This window comes from Cibotium barometz, chromosome 31 (genome assembly GCF_041138505.1).
Source record: "Cibotium barometz isolate CiBa-2024 chromosome 31, ASM4113850v1, whole genome shotgun sequence".
NCBI classification, from domain to species: domain Eukaryota; kingdom Viridiplantae; phylum Streptophyta; class Polypodiopsida; order Cyatheales; family Cibotiaceae; genus Cibotium; species Cibotium barometz.
The window spans coordinates 11479085-11502908 of record NC_141076.1 but is presented as its reverse complement, the minus strand read 5'-3'; the positions used below and the strand labels follow the sequence as shown (position 1 = coordinate 11502908).

The window sequence follows — 23824 nt, the reverse complement described above, 5'->3', positions numbered from 1 at the left end:
ATCGAGAGTAGTAAATCAATATTGAGATATTTTTGGATATATAAATTCTACAAATATCAAAAATATGTTTCCCTGAAACTGAAAATCAAAATAAATTTTTCAAGGTGCAATTGGAATTAGTTAAAAATGATTTAAAAGACCTTAGCCTAAGGGTCAAGATTTTCTAAAAATTTTGGATTATGATCCAATTAAGGTTCCTATGGACCAATAAGATTAATCCAAGTGTTGGGATGAGATAAATCCAATGAATAAAAGAAAATATCCAAAAATGAGTAAATGCCCACATAAGATGAAGAGTTGGCTGAGTACAAGATTTATTAGTTAAAAATTATGAAATATTACTATAAAAAAAGAGATATTTTAGAGTAATCATTCATTTTTGACACCTTGGGTGGTAAGGAAAGGGGAAGCCTACAAGGAGGCACTTAATTCACATGTGTGGAGGAGTTTTAAACTAAAAAATAATCAGATATTTTTATCTCTCCTCTCACCTGGATCAAACCAAATAAAAAAGGGGAGCCAAACCGGTCCAAATCTTGTCCAAATTCAGCCAAACTGAAGCTGGAAAGTTCTAGAACTTAGCTAGACTCAGTTAGTGGCCTCCCTCACCTATAAATAGACCCTCATTCTTTTGTATTCTCATCTGTGAACTAAACTATGCCGGTATTACTCTAAGATAAGCTTCTTTTCTATTATCCTCTAAAAATGCTCTACAAATTGGAGAGATTGGAGCTTCTCTCTCTCTTCAACCTTCCTTGGAGTCTTCATCAACATACTAAACCAATTGATTGGTTGGGGGCCTCTCCTTAGACTAAAGAATCAAGCAAAATAAGAGGTAAAGTGTGATTTATGGTCTTTTTTCTTAATCTCTAAATATTTCTCACTTCTCAACCCCTCTCAAGCTTGAGAAGTATTCTATTAAATAGCTCTTTAATACAATTAAAGCTCTCTAATGAATTTTAGTGATAAATCACATAAAGTTTCCATTTATGCTTAAATTAAAATATTTTTTAAGCATATCTCTCTCTCCCCCAAAGGAAGCTCTCTAATGAATTTTAGTGATAAATCACATAAAGTTTCCATTTATGCTTAAATTAAAATGTTTTTTAAGCATATCTCTCTCTTCCCCAAAGAATGGTCACTCCTATAATCTATTCTATATTCAAATGATGCTTCTCATGAAGCAATTCTCAAATCTAAAAGTAATTTCTATGCTTGTCAAATTAGAGGCCAAAGAAGTGGCTTTTTAATGCTTTTATGCTACTTAATTTATGAAAAACTTAGGAATCAAGTCCATAATTGGATATTGATCCAAATGATAGTTATTCTATCATATTGTATTACTAAAACTTTATGCTTTTAAAATTATTGAAAATTATTAGTAATAGCAGCGGAGCTATGGTAAAATTTTTGAAAAATTAACACAAATCATTTTCGTACATAATATAAAAAGAGGACTTCCTACCATATTATAGGATTAATCATCCTAGGTTAATTAAATAATTCTCATCATAACCATGGAAAATTTAATTTTTATGTTTATACATAAATAGTTAAATTAGAAAAAGAAAAATTTCTAGTAATTCATTTTTATGATAAAAGAGAAATTTCCATGACAATAAAAATCCATGTATTCCAATGAGGAAAGAGAAAAATTTGGAATACTAGAATAATGGATATTTTAATTAAAAATTAAAGAAGAATTTTAGTAAATTTATCTTTTTGCATAGATAAATTTAAAGATGAAAGAGGAATTCCCACCATAATTGGAATTCAACCATTTAAATGAGAAAAATGGAATTTCTAGTGTAAAGGAATCAATGGAGATTTTTATTTAATTTGTAAGAGAAAATTTAGTTAAATTTATCTTTTTGCATAGATAAATTTAAATGATGAAAGAGGAATTCCCACCATATTTGGAATTCAATCATTTGAATGAGAAAAGTGAAATTTCTAGCTTAATGGAATTAATGGATATTTTTATGTAATTTTTAAGAAGAATTTTAGATTGATTTATTTTATGGTAAAAGAGAAATTTCCATGATAATTGGATTGCACTCATTAAATGAGAAAAAGAGGGATTTTAAGTTTATTCAAAAAAAGAGGTATTGGTATTTAGTTAAAAGAAGAATTTTTATGATATTCAAGAAAAGATGGATTTGAATTAAATCTTAGTGTCAAAAGATGAATTTCCACCATAATTCTACCTAATGAATTAAGGTCGATAAATTATGTGGCATAAAGAATATCTTTGGATATTTTAATTGGCATAAAGAATATCTTTGGATATTTTAATTGGAAAATCACTAAATTGATATTTACCCAAAATTAGATATTTATCTGAAGGAAATTCTTGTTAAAACTAAACCGAATGAATTTGGTTAGACTACGAGAGGGACAGACAGTAACCCTATTTGTCCATCTCTCGATCTAAAACTTATTCAAGTTCCTAAATACAAAGAATAGACTACCGGAACTAAACTAGTTTTTACTTTGAGGAGGTATGTTAGACTTGTTCATGTTCTTGTAAGAAGTTGGTCTTAAGGGGAGATTGTTGGATAAATGTAATCCCAACTCCTTAGTCCAATTTAATGTGTGGTGGCTAGGCTAGTGGTCAGTGGTTAGTGTAAAGCCTACAAACGGTTGGTGCATATGGTTCATGCAACTCATGCAACTAAAAATAGGGTAGAGGGGTCTCTAAATAAGGTACAAGTCGTGATCAAGTGATTATGTAAGTTTGGTTCATGCCTAATCATAATTAGAGTCTTTTTGTGTTAATCTCAAAGCAATTTCTGCATATACTAGTTTTTATCCCTCATGTTCATGATGTTTTGTACAAGCTTTGATCCACCTTGAGTATGTTTTGATTAATATTCATAGTTGAATTATCATATCCAACATATGCTATAAAACCGAATATGTTTTAAAACCAACCGAATATGCTATAAATGGCATATACTATTGAAGGATTGTTTTAAAACCAACCGAATATGCTATAAATGGCATATTCTATTGAAGGATTGTTTTAAAACTAACCAAATATGCTATTGATTTAAAACCAACCGAATATGCTATTGACGGATTGTTTTAAAACCAACGGAATATGCTATTGAAGGATTGTTTTAAAACCAACCGAATATGCTATAAATGGCAATTTCATATTGGGTGTGTACGTGGAATGCCTACCTTAATTTTTGCATGAAACATCGGCTAGGGGGCCTGGGAAATCTTTTCCTCGGTACCCGGGCAAACACAACCAAATCTTTAGAAAGGAATCCTACCAATATAGTGGTCGGGTAGTTGGCTCGGGTAGTTGGCTAACCCATGGGCCGGATGGCTGGAGCAGAGGATTCCTATGAAACAACTAGATATACGATTAGTTACATTAATTAGAAAAAATCCTGAGAAGACCTTGTTCTGTGGGAGGGGATCAGCGGGTTGTGCCTCGTAAAAGAGGAAAAAAGCGGCGATTCCATGGACCAAGTGCAAGTCTCTTCTTGATTTGACCATGTGACTTCAGGTTCGGTTAGATCAGTTTAACTAGCTAAGATTTTGACTCATTAGAATAATTCCCCCGAAGATTTTCCCATGGTGGAATCGCTCGTGCCTTCCGGGTGAGGGGAGTTTTTGTTGAAATACACAAGTGAATAGAGTGTGTGCAGGAACAAGCCCTTGGTTAGAGGTTGTAAAAGAGAATCTGTAAATGTGAGAGAACCTGTGAAAAGGTGAGAAGAATCTACTGGGAGAGAATAAAGGGTAGCATGAGAAGATTTAGGAGTGTGGAGATATTCTGGGAGAGGTGGAGAGAATCAAGCAAAAGAGGTGGAGTGAATCAAGGAGAAATCAGTGGGATTAGATGCTTGGATGTAAACACTATAAATTGAGGCATTGGCCTAATGAGTATTTGCTAGTTTTTGATTATCCATTCCTACATTAAGCTATTAGTTAATCACTAATCACGTCTTAATTACTCACTAATCACATCTTAATTAATCATGTCTTAATTATTATCTAATCACTTTGTTAATGATGTTGATTCTAGTATTTGATCCACCATAGCTCATCACATTGCTGTAATTTCAACATGGTATTAGAGCCAAGCCTAGAATCCATCAAGTTTATGAGCCGATTATCTATTTAAATAGGAAATAATCAAAATTTTTAGGAAATAATCAAAATTTTTAGTTATTTTGAACTAACCTCTGTACCCCCAACCAGTGGAGGAGCTCCCTCTCCTTGCACACATCAAATTAGCCCAAACCCTTCTAGCCATAGATAGCCAACTCATTTGTGCTCGAGCCAGTCGAATCAGAAGCGCAAACCGCCAGTAGAAGCTCTCGATTTTCGCTGATTAGTGGGCGCCGTTTTTTTGCAGCAAATCAAAGAGTTCTACTTCATCAAATCAAATCAGCCTAATTCCTCTTAGCCCCAGGGGTTTTCAAGCATGCTCTACAAGCTGGTGAAGTCAGAATTTGATTTGATCAAGTCTACAGTGAGATCCAAGCTCTTCATCAAATCTGCAGGTGACTTTGGTAAAACAGAGATTAAGCATTAAATATTTGGTCAAATCTTGTGTTTCTTGGCTTAATCCTCTACTAGACTAATTGCTATTGATGGCCTTGAAAGCATTTGAGCTTTGAAGTCTAAGGCCTCAGATCTGGACTCCCCGCATACCCTGTTTTCTGCACACAAAACAGAGGATGAATTTGCTAATCAGTGATTAATCAATGCTAATCATTGTATTTTTGGTGCAATTGAGGGTTCAAATTAACCATTAGGTATCTGATACAGATCCCTATAGCTTTAGATTGCACTTCGGAGTTGGTTTGATACCCAACCATTCCGTACAAATTGGTTACCCTTGATTTAATGTAATTTTTGGTAAAATTGTACTGATAAATTTGTGATAATCATCATTTTGCATTTAACCCTTGGTTAATGCCTGTAAATCTCACTCAAATTCAAGATTATTCACAGCTAGAGTTGCATTTGGGAATGTGCATAAGAATGAATGCTATATGCATTATGTATTGGGCACATTACATCAGTGTAAAAATGGGATCAGACACTACCCTTGTCCAGAATAAGGCAAGAGGTAAGACCTCCCGCATAGATTTGGGTTTGCATTGCATAATGACACAAGATAAACATCAAAAGCCCAAAGGAACTGTCAGCAAAACATTTAAACATGTTGCTCACATGGAGCAAGAAGAACTGACGGACAAGCTCATGGCCCCAGCCATGGAAGAAGAAGAAGATCTCTTTCCAAGAAGAGGATCCACACCTAGAAGAAGATCTAGAGGAAGCATTGAAGTAAGACTTGGACACGAGAAGAGAAGCTGCCACAAGAAGACTGAAAGAAGAGGAAGACATGGACGCGTGAAGAGAAGCTGCCACGACAAGAAGACTGAAAGAAGAGGAAGACATGGACGCGTGAAGAGAAGCTGCCACACGACAAGAAGTCTGAAGACAAGAGAAGATGTGAGGCTCCAAAGAGTGAGGAGCCATGTGAAAATCTCAAAGAGAGAGAGAGAGAGAGAGAGAGAGAGAGAGAAACCCCACAACCTAATGTAACCTACCCTAATAAAGTAAAACCACCTCTGAGCCACCGCCGATGATGTAGGCCACGTGGTAGATGTATGTGTGAGCACTTTAGTCAAGGTCGCGGGCACTTGTAGTAGCCTTGGACACATAGAGAGAGAGTGTCAAGGACTATGAGTTTAGGGACTTGAGGCACTGGTCGCGGGCTATCAAGTAAGAGAGAAACTTGGTATAGGGTCCAGGTGTGCTAAGTTAACTTGAGGGAAGGTGTGCTAGGCACTGGTCTCGCAGACTATCAAGTAAGAGAGGGAAACTTGGTATAGGGTCCAGGTGTGCTAGGAGTATTCACTTGAGGGGAGGTGTTGAAATACACAAGTGAATAGGGTGTGTGCGGGAATGTGAGAGAACTTGTGAAAAGGTGAGAAGAATCTACTAGGAGAGAATAAAGGGTAGCATGAGAAGATTTAGGAAGTGTGGAGAATCAAGCAAAAGAGGTGGAGTGAATCAAGGAGAAATCAGTGGGATTAGATGCTTGGATGTAAACACTATAAATTGAGGCATTGGCCTAATGAGAATTTGCTGGTTTTTGATTATCCATGCCTACATTAAGCTATTAGTTAACTACTCACTAATCACATCTTAATTATTATCTAATCACTTTGTTAATGATGTTGATTATAGTATTTGATCCACCATAGCTCATCACATTGCTGTAATTTCAACAGTTTTTTCGGGCTCGGTTTTGGAGGAACCGGCCGGCTAGCCTCTCGTCCGGACATCTGCGGGCGAGGCCCCGAGTGTGGATCCCTGCCCCGCACGGGAGGCCGACGCCGCTTCCGCCACCGCCCGAACCCCGACGGAGGGGGTCAAGGGTCTCACAAAGGAAATTCTGAGCACTCTGCTAGTTGTCATGCCCCCTGACTAGAGTAAGGAGTTTTTTGTAAATCCTAGTGTGGGAGAAGATGCTATAGATGTAGTACTATTATAGCAAAGCAAGGAAAAGAACATTCCTATATGACGCCAACATATTTTGTTAGCAGAACAAAGACAGTTGGGGAAAGTACTTATTCGGAAGTAGAATTAGTAATGGTGGCTGTGGTGTTTGCTTTAAGAAAACTTAGGTCTTATTTACTTCCAAAGCCTTTCACTATACTGACCCATTACTCTTTACTTCCTCATTTGATTCAGTCTGATCTTCCATCCAAGAGATTGTATAAATTGTTGGTTGAGCTGCATGAGTTTCAATTCACTTGTATAGTGGAAGACAGTACAAGAGCCACAATATCTTAACATACAAACAGAATCCTTTGGTATTGAGAGAAGAGATAGTGATGAAGAGAGTAGTGCCTAGGTGGAAGGACCCTGAAGCAGATTTGACCAATACTTTTACTCTATTTTTTGATGGAGCCTTTAAGAGAAGCTTAGGGGTAGCTAGTGGAGGTGTAGATTTGTTGGATCCAGAAGGTACAATAGTATGTCAAGAAGGGATAAAATTGCAAGTGCAGACCAACAATGAAGCTCAGTATGCCACTTTAGAGTACGGACTTAAACAATGTCTTAAGGAGGAATTAGCAGGCTTATCATCAAAGAAGAAAGCTTATTGGTCAATAGACAACTTCAGATTGTTTGGAAGGCCAAGAATCCTAAGTTGAAGGAATGGTGCTTTCAAATCAGAAAATTGCTGCAGAGATTTCAAGAGGTCCAGATTCAACATCTGAAGATGAAACAAAACCAGGCTACAGATGCATTAGCAAAAGGGGGGTTAGGCAAGGATTTGGATGCACATGCCATGACTATAACACATCCTAGTTATGTTGGAAGGGAGAGCTTACAAGAAGTTGAAGAGTTTTTGCACATAGGTCTGGTACCTTCAAGCTTATCCAGAAAATAGAGATATGGTTTCATAAGGAGGGCTTTGCAGTACTGAGTTATGAATGATCAACTTTACATGAAAGGCAAGATTTGGTTTTGAGAAGGGTTCCAACTAGAGACAAGATCTTTGCCATAATGGCTTCATGCCATGAAGGGGTATGTGGAGGGCACTTTGCCTTGAAGCTAACTTTGAGAAAGATTCTGACTGCAGATTATGTATGGCCTAGTTTGAGGAAGGATGTTTATCATTGGTGTAGAAGTTGTGAGCCATGTCAAAAACAAGGAAGGATGTTTATCATTGGTGTAGAAGTTGTGAGCCATGTCAAAAACAAGGAAGGAGGGTGTTGCATCATGAGTTAAGGAAAACCATTGTTTCATATGGAGCTTTTGAGAAGTGGGGTTTGGTTCTTTGCCCACAATTGCTAGGGTAAGACGGCCTACATCTTAACTAGAGTGGATTACTTAACCAGATGGGCTAAGGCTAGATGTGTGAAGAGCATTACTACTAAAGAGGTGGCCAGGTTTGTTTTTGAAGACATTTGTGCAAGGTTTGGTATGCCATTAGAGTTGTTGATAGATCAAGGACCTAGTTTTAGAGGCCAGATTGTACAAGAGCTTATGTAAAAGTTGCATATCACACAAAGGTTTTCAACCACTTACTATCCACAATGTAATGGGCTGGTTGAGAGATTCAATGGGGAGTTGTGTACCATGTTAACCAAGTGTTTGGAAGAGCATCCCAAGCAATGGGATTTACATGTTTCTTCAGCTCTATGGGCTTACAGGAGGGCAACTCGAAGACTAAGGGCTACTTTCCGAGTCAACCAAGAGCACGAATGTCCAATTGTGGAGAGCCAACGTCAATTCTGGAAATGGTCTTCGAGCTCATCACATTCATTGAGGAGGTGGCAATACTTGAGGTTCAAGCCTCTTTTCAGGAGGAGAATGGGTTGAGAGCTTTAGCAGTTCCTGAGGTTTTCGGGGAGCTTACTGTGCAAGCAGAGCATCCAAAGTCAAAGGGGCCAATTCCAATGCCCGCAGTTCCTGGGGAGGTAGGAGACATCGTGTTGTTGGGGAGACAGGAGACATCATGTTGGAGGTTGATCCCTCAGCAATGTCAGGGTAGAGCAAAGGAGCATCATGTTCACTCTTGCTCCAAGTTAAGCAAGAGGGGATGCCACGTGCACACCTTCTAATGACATGTCTACTGTTTAACTACTCAGAGGACGTGTTCGTGGTCGGGTTTTGGCCAATTTTGGGGCGCCGTTCCATTGTGTCTTTACTAGGCAGCCCAAGGCGGACATGTTTATTATCATTGGACATTTGTGTTATTATTTTTAGGGTAGGCAGTCAACAAGGCCAGCCCATAAAACTTTATAAATAAACGGCAAGGGTGATTCATGTTGAGTTGTATGCGTGAGCGACATCAGTGTTCTCGTCATCAGGTCTATTCACGCGTTGCCAGCAGATGGCCATGGATAGACTGAAAGGGATTTCACGGTCCAACACTATGGGGTCCATGCGCCTTCAACAATTCGCTGATGACTCTAACAGCCTAGTCCACGATGACAGACAGTCTGGGATTGCCTCAATATCTTCTGCTCGGGCTACTTCACCAAAGCTGTTAAATCATCCCAGATGGGAAAGTCTTCAGACTTCTAGGAATCCCGATGGGATTTGGAGTCTTTCTGTATGAGAGATGGCAGTGGGTGATGCAAAAAGTGTAACTCAAATTTAACAGATAGAAGGATTTCTAGTTGAATCTTGCAGGCAGAGCATTGGTTATGCAACATTTCCTTCTCCCCTCAGTGCCCTACTTTTTGTTATGCAACTCTAACTGGTTGGATCAAGTGATGTCCTCAAAATACCTTAAACTAGTTGGAGTTGTTGTGTCCAACCAAAGGATCTTGGAAGTTTGGGTATCGCTAACATCATAGATATAGCTAACCGACTGGCTGCCAAATGGATCTTGAGGGGTGTGATTAATCCAGAGCTGGACTTGGCAATGTTTTTTAAAACAGGAATCTACATCAGTTCAGAGCTGCAGTCCATTGGAATCGGAAGGGACTTCTAGGAATGTCCATTATTTCAGCAATCTGCAAATTAACTAGTCGGCCCCCCTTGGTGGATCATGTCCATCATCAACCTCATTCTGTAGCTGCAATGGCACTGGCTCTGTCACACTGACAAACCAACTCTCATAACCATCACCGACTTTTCCTTTTCCTTTTCCTTTCGTGCTCTGTTTTTCAGGAAAAGGGGGTAATGTACTCTCTATAGTGAGATCTACTCTAACCCTGAACCTATAGCCTTCGGTTCCACCCCCGGGTTCTGTTGGCTTTCCTGGTTTTTTTTATTGCAGATTTACCTGCCCATTCAGCCTACCTGCATTTGATTTCCTCGCCCGTTCTTTGGGCTCTGTTTTGGCATCACCAACACCCTCAAGTCATTCCGCTGCAGCTTCAACCCGCATCTTCACCCATCTAAAGGTCAGCAGTCTCACCAACCAATACCTTTTGATGCTCTTGTTACTTTGGTATTACGGGTTCTCAATGTTAAGCTTTTAGCGCAATTAAACATTCTTAAACATAATTAATACTTAAATACTGAGTAAATACGAGGCAAAGAGCAGAAAGTTGTGTTGTTGCATTGAGACACAAGGCCTTGCTAAATAGGACTTGAATAGGTATAAATGAAGAGGCATAGAGAAAAGGTTGTGACTCTTGAATGAATAGTTATGTTCTTTGGACGTAGAGATGTGTTCTTTGATCAATAGCTGGGTTCCTCTGAAGAGATGTGTCCTTTGGTGATGATCCATGTGATAGGCTTTTACCCTTCACTAGTGTCCTTTCAACGATTGAAGGCTAATCAATAGTAATTAGAGAGATAAAGTCACAATCATGACATTCTCTCCCACTTAAAATAAGACTCCGGCTAAACGAGAGACTTCTAATGTTACTGAAGATCTTCGTTATTAGGCTACTTATGCTTGTGGTGAAGCTCGCATTGAGAAATATTCAGCAAGTTTTCTCTATTGTCTTGTTGTTGCGTTTTAAATGCTAAATCCCAAGTTGTAGAATCATTCTTTAATGTCTTCTTCTTTGTCTGCTTCCAAATGTTGGGCTTGAAGTTGACTTGGCTCTGTTTTTGCAGTGTAGAAGAATTTGAAGGTTCAACCATGAATTCTCTCCATGATACTTGAATAGTATCTGCTGAATTGTTCGTCTTGAAAGTAGTAAAGTACTTATCTAATTTGTTAGAAGAATGTGTGAAATTCTTTGCAATGTTGAAAACATTATTCTCTTGCTTAATATTAACTGTGTCATCTCATGTGGGTAAGGTTGAAGCAAGTGTTATATCCACTTTGGTGTCTCTGTGTCTTTAAAGAATTCCATCGTTGGTGACCTATTATGTTGAGATAAAGAATCAGACTTTTCAATATCATCTTAATGTTCTTTTGAAGTCATGTTGGAAGAATCCTCGATGTTGTCAACAATTGACTCAATTGTCAAGGTTAGGACTAACATGAAGTGGATGAGCTATTGCATGTTTTCCTTTTGAATTATTGGAGCAGTCTTCTGAAGTTAAGGATCCATATTACGGTTTTAAGGAGCATTGGCTCATTTAAGGCATATGGTTGCCATGACAAATTGTGCACAATCCCGTCTTTTGTTGTTCACGAGAAGACAAAGCTATTGCAGGACGAAGAGTGTGAGATTGGTTACAGAGTTCCGTCCACGATCAAATACACGTGGTTGGAAGGACTGTTGTGACATTGAGAATGATTAGAAGATGATCTTTCTTGTTGGCGAGGTTGCCGTAAATATTACCAAGGGAAATTGGGTTAGAATTGAAAGTTGTTTGATGAGGATTGTTGATAACCTTCATGAGTCATATATGAACTGTTGTCATAATGACCTTGAGAGGCCGATGTTTGAGAATTCGGATTTAGATCGTGAATACACTCGACACAAGAAGTAGGCAAGGTCGACAGGGTTATACTTTTGTACATCGGTATGAAGTGTGGGATTTAAATCGTCAATGAAGGCATGAAGCTCGTCCACCCGCCATTGGTGACAAAGAATCAATCTTCAATATCATGTGGTGTTGATAGGCTTTTTTGTGGCCCAAGGGATAAGCCCAATGGAGGTGTCTACCCACACCCCACAAAGATAATAAGGATATATGAAACCTTAGAAACAAGGGATGTTGTGTGGTCACCAATCTTAGGTGTACAGCTGTTGCCAGCTACAGTGAAGTGAAGTGTGGAACTGCTGCACGTGCAAATGACGGGAGTGGTTGACACAATAGCTGGAAGCCATTTTGGTCAGCTGGGAGTTAGTTGACGTCAGGAGGGGCTCTTAGTTGGCAGATAAGAGGCATTGGAGTGAGAGCTGACCTAAGAGGATAGTTTGAGTAAGCAGCTGGACTGAATAGGGAGGTTGGGAGGGTGTTGAAGTATTCACTTGTGTCAATTGAGGATCAAGGGACGTCGGCCAGGAGTGTTGGTGTCCTCTTTTGGAGTTTTGGCTGGGTTGTGGTACTAGTGATAGTTTCCTCCTCACGGTGGTGTGCTTCAGACGGGGCTACAAAGGCAAGTTTTTCCGGACACATCATTGTTTTGGTGCCTCCACAGAGGAGGGCTTTCAAGGCACCCTTCAATTTGCTATTTGTTCATATCAGATAGGTTGATGCCAATGGAGAAGCCACTAGTTTTCAATGGATATGGCGATGAGGATGTTCATGCTTTTGTTCATCTTGTAAGAAAGGAGTGTAGACATGCAAGGATGATTTTTGAGGCTCTAGAGACTAGAGGTGCTAGTTGACGTAGAGGAGAGGATACATGCATCCGCTAGATCAGTTTAGTTAGTTGGTTGGGGACACCCACTTCGGAGGCAGCTAGATGCCAGCTGTAGTTAGCAAAGAGTTAATTGTGTGTTATCCCTAAGTTGAGAGTTACCTGAGGGTGTGTGGGTGTCTGAGGACATTTTGGAAAAATTATAATCTACTGTGGACTTTTGAGGCAGACGGTTCTATGCCAGATTTCTGAGGCAGAACTCAGGAATTGGAAGTTCAAAGAAAGATCGAAAGAGGGTCGGTAGGTTATTCCAGAAGGTCGGCAGGTTATCCCAGAAGGTCTAGGGATTGTGGCTATAAGGTCCACTGACGCTAGAGGATCATAGAGGATACTGGAGGACCCCTTTTGGACTGAGGTAAGCCATTAGAAATTGAAAGTAGGTAGACAATTAATATCTGATTTGTATGTGGTAGTTGGGAGAGTTCGTTGTCAACATGTGGTTGACTGAGGGTAGCTGCTTGGTTCTGAGAGGTTCTAATTCAAGGTTTTGAGGCTAGCTGACATAGGAGGACGCTTTGGGACCCTGGAGGGTGGATTTCTGACAGGGAACAAGTAGAGGACTTCGGAGGCATTTTTAAGCCACTTCGGAGGTAGCTGGAAGCCATTTTGGTCAGCTGGGAGTCAGCTGAGGTCAGGAGGGGCTCTTAGTTGGTAGATAAGAGGCATTGGAGGTGAGAGCTGACCTAAGAGGATAGTTTGAGTAAGCAGCTTGGACTGAATAGGGAGGTTGGGAGGGTGTTGAAGTACTCACTTGTGTCGGTTGAGGGTTAGGGGACATTGGCGGCTGGGAGTGTTGGTGTCCTCTTTTGGAGTTTTGGCTGGGTTGTGGTGCTTGTGATAGTTTCCTCCCCACGGTGGTGTGCTTCAGACGGGGCTATAAAGGCAGGTTTTCTCGGGTGTAACACGCGAGAGCTCTGGGAGTCTTCTTTCAGCCCTAAACACTCCTGGAAAACCATTTGATGCAAAACGCAGATATAGAGAGAGAGTAGAGAGAGAGATGTGCTGGAAATTCAGTATATTCATATAGTACAAAAAGGGTACTTTGCTACAGTCCTAGGTTGCCTTCATAAAAGGTGGTAAACACCCAAAATCTGGTCCCTACTTGGACCCCTAAGACCCAATCCCTAGAGCATTGAATGGTTCTAATAATGAGCACATGGTCCCTTTTATAGGACCTCTCTGAGGCTTGGCCAACTGGCCGACTGCTGGTCGGCCAGTTCCACATTCCATAAATCACTTCAGTGCTGCCCGACTGGGCAATAACTTCTTAAAACGCTGTTCGACTTGTCTCAAGTCCATACACACTGTAGCGCCTGGAACAGCTGACGTCATCCTTCATGTAGCCGACAGTCCATTCTGGCAGCCGACAGCCTCTTCCATGCTATGCTCCAAGACCAATGCTACCAAACAGCACTCCTTGCTCCAGCTTCTGGTTCTTATCTGGTTCATAGTCTTTATCTGGCTGCCTCTTCTGGATCAGCACCAGAGAATTGTCCATGGCATTGATCATGCACATGACATCCCCCTCTGCTAAACTTGATGACGGGATTCCAACCTGTTCTTGGATGACTGTCATCATCCCATTCTATTCCCGGAGTCCCTCTGGTCATACATCCATCCCTAGCAACCCTTTTCTCTGAAAGCCCGGCCCATTCTCCAAAACCACTCTGACTCACAATAAGATCTATGCATCTGTTCCATCTAGTCCACAATCCATTCCTGCCGTGACTCTGAACACTGTCTTGGTCTTCATTCCTGAGAAATGAGGCTGGCACTCTCACATTACCCCTTGGAGGATAATCCTCTCTTGGGACCGTTGCCCGAGAACCTATCTGGATCACAGGATTGCCATCCCCTTTGGCTTTGTGGAACACCACCAACAAACCTCCTGGGAGCTCTTCCCGATTCTGTGTTCCTTGCCTTGGGCTTCGTATCCGTGTACTTTCCTGTACCTTGGACCTGTACATCGTCACATGGGACTGAATCAGTGTTTTAGCTTTGCTGAGCCTGATGCTCTGATACCAATGTAACACGCGGAAGCTCTGGGAGTCTTCTTTCAGCTCTAAACACTCCTGGAAAACCATTTGATGCAAAACGCAGATATATAGAGAGAGAGTAGAGAGAGAGAGAGGAGAGAGAGAGAGATGTGCTGGAAATTCAGTATATTTAGTATAAAAAGGGTACTTTGCTACAGCCCTAGGCTGCCTTCATAAAAGGTGTAAACACCCAAAATCTGGTCCCTACTTGGACCCCTAAGACGCAATCCCTAGAGGATTGAATGGTTCTAATAATGAGCACATGGTCCCTTTTATAGGACCTCTCTAAGGCTTGGCCAACTGGCTGACTGGTGGTCGGCCAGTTCCACATTCCATAAATCACTTCAGCGTTGCCTGACTGGGCAATAACTGCTTAAAACGCTGTCCGACTGGTCTCAAGTCCATACACACTGTAGTGCCTGCAGCCGACACACCTTTGGCACAGCTGACGTCATCCTTCATGCAGCTGACAGTCCATTTTGGTAGGCGACAGCCTCTTCCATGCTATGCTCCAAGACCAATACTACCAAACAGCACTCCTTGCTCCAGCTTCTGGTTCTTATCTGGTTCGCTGACGCCTTTGAGTCCTAGTGAGAACCATTAGTAGGTGGGTGAAGCAGAGGCATACTGTGAATTGGAAAGGGTAGGTTGCAAGCTGGGGAGGCTGCTAGAGACCATCATGTATAGGTAGGAAGATCAGCAGGAACCGAGAGCACTAAGATTGGTTGTTACTGAGAAAGAGGGAGCAGAGGGGGTTTTCATTATTTAACCACAGATCCTGATTCGCACACTTGAAGTGTGTGGTACACGTATGATAATGAATTGTGGATTTCTTGAACATCAAAGTGTCACATTGTTTTGGTTGTTGTTTGTGTTGTATTTTGTGTTGTTTTTTTTAATGATGAAAACAACAAGATATATGGGCTGATCACACTTGAGATGTGTGTGTTTGAAGAAGCTCGGTTGAATACATGTACTGCATGAGTCAGGCACTAGGAAGAAGCTGCAAATAATGAAGACCTGGAGATGTTGGACATGTCATCTCTAGCTCTCTTTTACTCCATTTTATGCCCCTTTTTATCTAGATATTTATCTAATGTCATTAGGGATTTTCCCATATTTTTCCACTATTTTATAGCTTATTTTTAGGCGTTTATCACTTTTGCTATAGTCTTGTGCCTTTTGCTAGTGGCCGACTGCGCTCCATGAGATGTATATAAGCATGGCCATTGTGCCTTCATAATTCATTCAATACTTTTCAGTTCTTGGCTGAAGTGTTGGATCTCTCTTGGTTGTCTACTCTCTTGTGTGATCTCTATTTGCTTCCGCTTCATATTCACATATTCTCACATGGCATCAGAGCTCTTGTGCTTCCATACATCAACAAGAAGAGTTTTCAACGTGCGTTTTTTTTTCTCCTTTTCTCCCTTGGTGGTTGAATTTTGAAGATTTACTTCGAGATTTTTCTGCATTGATTCACGCTTGTTTTTTGCCTCCTAGACAACACTTCTTTGTTGCATTTCTCCTACAATAGTACCTTGCTGTTTTTTTCCTAGCTCTCACTCTTCTCCCCTGTTTTTGTAATATGTTGTCGCTACCCTGGACTAGGGGTAGCACCGTGCACTTGCTCCATTAGCCTCTCCCTCCCTTACTTCATCGTGCATTGGGTTGGCTTCCGTCTTCACCCGTGTGCCTTGATCTCTGGTTGGAGTGCAGTTCTACATCTGTCTTTCACCTCACCTAGTGTCTGGGGAGGAGTGGGCAACCCCCGGGTACCTACTTGCAGTCTTTCCACTGTAAATTTAAGAGCAGGATTCCATGGCTTCTACATCAACTGTCATCTCTTCATCCATTCTTCAACTTCCCAAGGAATCCATCTTAGATGGAACCAATTATCTTGATTGGGCACTACAGATGAAGACTCTCCTTCGGTATCATCGGCTATGGGTATTGTTTCTAGTACTGATGCCTCCCGCAATGCTACCTCTCCTCGGGCTGCGATGCTTGGGTTGACAAAGATGCAAGGGCTTATGCTTTTATCTTTTTCGACATAAAATCCTCTATTACTTGTTAATTTGATGACAATGATGAGGAAACTGCAGAAGAATTGTGGGATACCATCTAGAGGAGGTATCACTGTGAGAACTCTACTCAAAAGGTAGCCTTGGAGAATCAGCTCTCTAACTTGAAGATCGCCGATACTGCTAACATCATGGATTCTATTACGGAGTTCATAACCATTCAGAAGCAATTGGTCTCTCTGGGGAGTAAAGCTACCGACGAGGACTTCGTCAATCAGCTCCTTGCCAAATTGCCCGAGACTTTCTTTGCTTTTTGTGATACTGTATCATTTCTTCCTTCTACTCTTGATCTACATATCATTGTTGGCATGCTTCAGGATAGGTCCATGAGAAAGAAAACGAGCCAAGGTTGAGGGTACTTCTGAGACCCTTCTTCAGGCTAAGGGCAAAAGCAAATGGCAGTCCAAGGTTGCCACGAGCAACAAAGGTGACCACAAATCTGCCAGCAATCCCTCTCACAAGCAGCTTACTTCTCATTATTGTGGTCTTAAAGGTCACATTCAGCTTGATTGTCGCAACAAGAAGAAGACATAAGGTGGTTTTGCTAAGAAACCTCCCAATCAAAACTCTTCATTCACCAATCAACTCAAAAATCCTCTTCCACCAAGGAGAGTGTCTTCTTCATTGGTATTGAGGAGCTTCCCTCTTACTCTTTTGTTCCTTCCACCTCACATCTTATGGATTGGGTGGTTGATAGTGGGTGTTCTACTCACATGACTCTTGACAAGACCATTCTTCATGACATTCGTCCCAACTCTTTGATGGTGTCCATTGGTGATGCTTCCAACTTGGAGGCCTCTTCAGTTGGTAATGTGCGACTTAACTCTTCCTTGGGCCAGCCTTCTACCATTCGGGATGTCCTTCATGTTCCCAAGCTGTCGAGCAATCTGATGATGAGCTGTGTTCTAAGGAAAAGTCCACTGAAACACATGCTGCAACATCAAAGCTTGCAAGTAAAAGGAAGCTCTAGGATGTGCTTCATGATCCCAAGCTCTTTAGCAATCTAATGATGAGCTATGTTCCAAGGAAAAGTCCACTGAAACACATGCTACAACATCTGAGCCTGCAAGTAAAAGCAAGCTTTGGGAATCTTCTTTCAGCCCTAAACACCATCCTGGAACAACCTAATGCAAAACATAAGCAAGAGAGATGGAGAGGAGAGAGAGATAGCTGAGTATCAGTATATTCATATGGTACAAAAAGGTACATTCTTGGCTAGCCTAGTGCCTCTCAAAGGGTGGAAAAGCTCCTACCTAAACCTATTCTATGACCAAATTCCCCAAGGAATGAAATGCTCAATAATGAACTATGTAATTGCCTTAAATAGGCCTTAGGAAATTGGGTGGATTGGCCGATCTACTATCGGCCAGATCCTTGGAACCATAAATCCTGTTTGCTACCCGAAACTAGTTCCTCTCAATCATTGTTGGGCCGACAGCCCTCTTGGTCCATTTTACCGCATCTTCCTTGCCCATAAAGCTATAGAGCTCCTAAATCTGGTTCTAATCTGTTTTTTAATGTGTTGCCCTTCAAGAATCAGCCCCTGCGATCAACATGTACATGTGCATGCACATGACATCCCCCTTTGCTAAGCTTGATGATGGGATTCCAACTTTGGATCACTGCCATCATCCCTTTGTCTCTTCCTGGAGTCCCAAATATGTCATCCTTCCTTTCCTAGCAACCTTTTCACTGAGAAACCTGCCTGGTCTCCAAACCGCTCCAAATCTGTTGAAGATCCATGCATTTGTTCCATCTTGTCCCCCTATCCCTTCATGCCGTGCCCTTGATCACTTTCTAGGTCTTCTGTTCCTGAGTATTGAGTCTGGCACTCTCATTCCACCCCTTGGAGGATCATCCTCCTTTGGAACAGTTGGCTGAAAGCCTTTCTTGGTGTGCCCCAAGTGGCACCCGACTCACACGACTGCCATTCCCCTTGGGTCTTGGGGAACACCACCAACCAACCTCCTTGGAACTTCTTCCATGTTGTCACTGACTTGGGGAGGATGGACATCCACACACCAGCTCCTTCTAGAAGATAACTGAGTGTAGAAAGACCAAGTGAGGTGTGGAGATGGACATCCACACACCAACTCCTTCTAGAAATAACCGAGTGTAGAAAGACCAAGTATGATAGTTGATTGCTGAAAGCTTCATGGAGTCACTGACTTGGGGAGGATGGACATCCACACACCAGCTCCTTCTAGAAGATAACCGAGTGTAGAAAGACCAAGTGAGGTGTGGAGATGGACATCCACACACTAGCTCCTTCTAGAAATAACTGAGTGTAGAAAGACCAAGTATGATAGTTGGTTGCTGAAAGCTTCATGGAGTCACTGACTTGGGGAGGATTGTGGATAGTATATGGGTAGGGGTGGGAGCAAGACCTGGATGAGAGAAACTCAGAGAAGAAAGATTGGGAAGAGGAACCACCTGGGGAGCGGGAGTAGGGGATCCAGGCAGTGAAGGTGTTGGAGTATCAACTGGAGAAGGAGCAATAGTAGAGAAATCTCCTGAAGCCATTTCCTCTGACAAGAAACCTTATCTGGATCAAGAGGGCTATAAAAAAACAGCAAATAGCCTCCTCTCAAGCTGTGCACAGCAAGAGGAGAGAAAGAAGAAAGGGAGGGAGGGTGGGAAAAGAGAAATAGAGAAAGCAAATCTCTCAGGAAGCCTGTCCTCAGCACCTAGAAGAGAGCTTCAGCCTCCAATAGCAAAAACACAACAGTCCCAGAGTACAGATGCAGAAAACGCAACAGTCCCAGAGTACAAATGCAGACAAACATGGCAAAATTGATGAAGCCTCTACTCCAATCAGAAAAGGGGCAGCAGCACTTTCTCTCCTATGCTATCTTTTGCATCATCCGGTGTTGTTGGTGGTGGTGTGTGGGCTGCGTTTTCAGCCCTGGGCAGCAGAGGAGGTGTTTCCTTACTTGTGCTTCAGCCTTGCCTTCGCTTGAGAGGGGACTGTTGGTCCTATGCTTTGACGGTGTTGGCGTTTGGAGCAGAGCTATGGACAGCAGTTGGTGGTCCTGTTCTTCACATGTGGAGCGCCATAGACTTGTGGCATCTTCAGCCTGCCTCTTCTTTGATGAATCTACCTCCTTTGTGGGATTTCTGGCAAGTTTTGGTGGACTGTTTGCTACTGCCCATCCCCTTCTTCCCTTCTCACTTGTTATCCAACAATTCAGTCATTCACAGGCAATAGTTCTACATCTCCTGGCTGGTATTGCCATTGTAAAAGCTTCTTGCTACATAACATGATGTTCATTGTCTGATGTCTCTCTCCCCTTTGCTCTCCCTCTCTCCTATGTTTTGCTTCCACATTGTGCAACTTTATCAGCACCCACTTCCGCGAACAAAGATGAAGCCACTGCTGAAGGCTTCTCTGACATCGTCTCCTACACTCACATCACTCATATTGTACATCCACAAAGCCCTGTTTGATCTGGGCTGACACATGTAATACATGCATCCGCGTTGCATACCTGTACACATTATAGCATTCATGTGTCTTTGCATATTACCTCACAAACCTAGTGCTCAGTTTTAGAAAGGGGGAATGTAAAGTATGATTTACACACATGCACAAATGCACAAATGCATTCACATGCACCCTTAGGCACCAGACACTTGTCTGTTAGTAGTTAGGCAACAGCTTGTAACTACTCTGACCTTCTATATAAAGAAGGCTCTCATACCTTACACAACACCCAACACCCAACACACCATCTCCTCTACATATCCTCATTGTGTGTGCGTTCTCTGTAGCCTACACCTCACAAGGCAATGGCGTTCTCCTTTGGTTTACTATTTACCATATCTTTACACTTGACACAGGAGAAAGAGAAAGCTGCTGACGAGGTGAAGATCTCTGCTGCATGTAAGCATGTGACCTCTTGTACAGTGGATGAGACCGCTCGTATCTGGGCTTCCAGTATCTGTGGGCTTCTAGCTTATGTTTGCCACCCCCTTGTATCTGAGGGTTGCTAGCTTATTTCTGCAAATATGTACTTGTTCTGGTACGAGTTAGACTTCTCATACGAAGTCTTCTGTATCTCCTCTTTTTGACCAATTAAAGCAAAAAATCACTTCCCTTTGAATTAGCATTGTTTCAATTGTTCAATGCAAGGATTTCGAAATTTTTTTAAGTCCTTTTTTTTTTTTGCAAAGCCAGAGTAACCCTACTATCTAGTGCCTAACGAAGTTCACTAACAACCAAACCACATGGTTGCTGAACTTGTAACATAAATACACTACAGAAAAGGGTGTGTTTAAGAACACTTGATGAAAAGATTCATATGCAAGGAGCTTCAAATAATTTTCCCAACACAATAAAATGTCCCTCTTGAGGTGTTAGCTTGCGGCCCTTGGGAGATGTCACCTCGCAGAAATATGAAAAGACATCACTCCCCCTTGTGAGGTGCCTAGTTTCAAAGAAGATTGATAAATGGGGGCAAGAGCTTCCTCGATCCTGGTTTGAGCTAAGTTAGGAGATGGCATCATGAGAGCAAAATGAAGGCCTTGAAAGAGGTCGGACAGCTGAAGATCTTCCAATTCAGGAACACGGCCTTCTAACATGTGAACCACTGTTTCCATGGACGGCCTCAGATCGGGATTCTCCAAAACGCACAGGAAAGCTGCGTTCATCATGAACCTTGCTTGCCTCCTCTCTTCTGGAGTCTCCACCCCAGCGATATGGGTTATTTCGGCCTCTCTTCCCTCGTGTGCCACCTGATGGTAAAGCCAAGATGGGAAATAAAGCTTCTCACTCTCTTCCAATGAAGGATCAAGGTTCCTCCTTCCACCAAGTATCTCCATCAGAAGCTTTCCAAAACTGAAAACATCACATTTTGCAGATATTGTAGACCCCTCAGTAAGCCACTCGGGGGCCAAATAACCAGGTGTGCCTCTCATGGTCGTTATCACATGGGTTTCGTTCCTGCCCATGAGGGTAGACAGCCCAAAATCTGAAACCTTGGCTACAAAATCCTCATCCAAGAGAATATTTTGAGGCTTGATATCTAAATGGATGATTGTATCTTTGCATTCTCCATGAAGGTATGCGAGGCCTCGTGCTGCTCCTAGAGCTATGTTGAATCTGTACTTCCAATGCAATGGAGGGGTTTCTGTTGTGAAGAGCCACTGATCAAGGGAACCTTTGGCCATGTATTCGTAGACCAAAAGCCTGTGAGAGCCTTCAGCACAAAACCCAATCAGATCAACCAGATTGTAGTGATGGATTCCTCCCAAGATCACTACTTCTGCCCTGAACTCCTTTTTCCCTTGCCTTAAGCTTTCCAAGCGCTTCACTGCCACTCTGGTTCCATCTTGAAGAACACCAGCATACACAGCACCGAACCCACCTTTTCCCATCTGCTCACTGAACCCATTGGTGATGGAGTGAAGATCTTTGTAAGAATACCTGGTTGGTAATCCTGGTACAGAGTTCCAGAATGGGTCCTCTTCCTCCGATTCTGGATCTGCCCTCAGTTTTCTGTAGATGAAAGCTGCCAAAATGCACAAGATAAGCAGACCGACTGCACCAGAAACCACTCCAGCTATGAGTCGCCGAGCTGAGCTTGATTTGGATTGAGCAAGATGTTCCACCTTCAGAAAAGCCAGATAGCTGTTGTTCAAGGAACCCTGCAGGCTGCTCATGTGATCAACATGGAAGCAAGAACTAGAGTGCACATGCCAAAAGGCGGCAAGACAGGAGCAGTTTTGCAAACAGGCATCCTTACAAGTCTCCTGTGTTGAGAGGTTCAGTGGAGAGGAATACTTGTTGGAGAAATAGTCCACCCCACTCAAGGCCAAGAACTGCTGTGGGCTTTGAGAAGAATCGAGGGTTGTCTGATTGTGGCAAGTCAAGTTGTGGGTTGGTGGGCAGCCCTGAGAGTGATTGGAAGGAAACGTTGATGGAAACGAGCCATCAGAGTTTGAGGGGCATCCACAATTCGAAGGTGGTGTGCAGACTCCATAAGGTCCACAATAGTTGGGAAGAAGGCATCGATTATCACTAAACAAATCAAGCTCTTGAATCCATGGTGAACCTAATGTGTAAGCATACAGATTTCCATCATACTGCAACAACAAGAAGGTCACGTCGTTATTGCCTCTGGATCCATAGTCAGCAAAGAAAACCTCATGCTTATTACTGCTATTGACGCTGTCAGCAGAGCACAGATCCGGCCATTTTGAATTGAGCATGGCGATCTCATCGGACTTTCCAAGAATGAGGCCACCGTCGGGATCCATGAAGGCGTTAGTCAGATTGCTGCAAGTGTGAGTTACGCTGAAACTGTCGTTGTGGCCATAGTAGCTCCATATCCAGTAGGGTTGGGGAAAGGGGAAGGCATTGTAGTAGAGCACAAGACCGCCTGCTTCCATCACTAAGCTGTAGAGGCCTCCCGAGGGATCAGAGGCGGAGGCCCAACTGATGAGGCTCATGCCTGGTTGAAAGAACTGAATGGTCATGAGAGTGTGAGTGGGATGATCGGAGCTCTGCCACAGCGTTTTGTTATTGGCATCAGAAAGCATCAGAGTTCCTATGGGTGGGTAAGTGTTAGGATCTGTTATGAGATCCATGGACACGAGGCCTTGGGGTGTACTGGTGCTATTTGAAGACCAGGCCAAAGAACCATTGCCATCCAGCAACATGAGCTTGCCAGAGCTTTGATTAAGGGAGAGAGAGAAATTGCCGGAGACAGGGTTATTGCGATTGGCCATCCATACGACAGCCCCCATGCCATTTAGCGAAGGCTGCGAAAAGACGAGGATGGATAGGATATAAGAAGAGGAGGAAGCGTTGGAAGAAGCTGGGATGAAGAGAAGCCATGCAGATGGGTCGGAACTAGAGAGAGAGCTGGAATCTGCCATGTATGCAACATAAGCTGCCATTCCTCCATACTCTTGCAGAAGCAGTGGAGTTGGAGAGAGAGAATCGAAGGAGATACTGAAATTTCGAGTTGCGCCTTCGCTTGGCATACTCAGCATACACAGAAAAGAGCAGCAAATGAACACTCGGAGAGGCGCAGTCATTGCTGTGAATTGCAAATGAGAGTGTCGGGGAGGAGAGGAGTAATTCTCGCTAATCCTCGCTCTCACCTTTCTATATATTAATTTTTTTTTTCCCAACCTTAGAAAAGGGCAAAGCTTTATTTCACCTTGGAAAAGTCAAAGGTAATATGGGAACGCGTTTTCAACCAAAGTCTTTTGACACGCTCTCCCACCCCATTACTCTTTTTCCCAACTACCCGTGCTCCCGTAGTTACTATTTTTTATCACCCATAGGAGTCATCAGTAGGCGCTTATTTATTTGCTTGACGATGCCGTCAAACAAGCATCGTTTGGGTTTTGAACCCATCGCCTCGTGGTACACCATTACTCTTTACTCCATAGGCGCTTATTTATCTGCTTGCCGATGCTGTCGAACA

At 42.3% G+C, this 23824-nt stretch overlaps 1 protein-coding gene across 1 annotated transcript; it reads right to left on the bottom strand.

Moving 5' to 3' along the window:
• Positions 1-20522: 20522 nt before the first annotated feature.
• LOC147620517 (G-type lectin S-receptor-like serine/threonine-protein kinase SD2-5) lies at positions 20523-23485 on the bottom strand. The gene has a single exon (XM_086824741.1). It carries the CDS (start codon positions 23427-23429, stop codon positions 20769-20771), a length of 2661 nt encoding a protein of 886 aa, XP_086680867.1. The 5' UTR covers positions 23430-23485; the 3' UTR covers positions 20523-20768.
• Between the last annotated feature and the right edge of the window lie 339 nt (positions 23486-23824).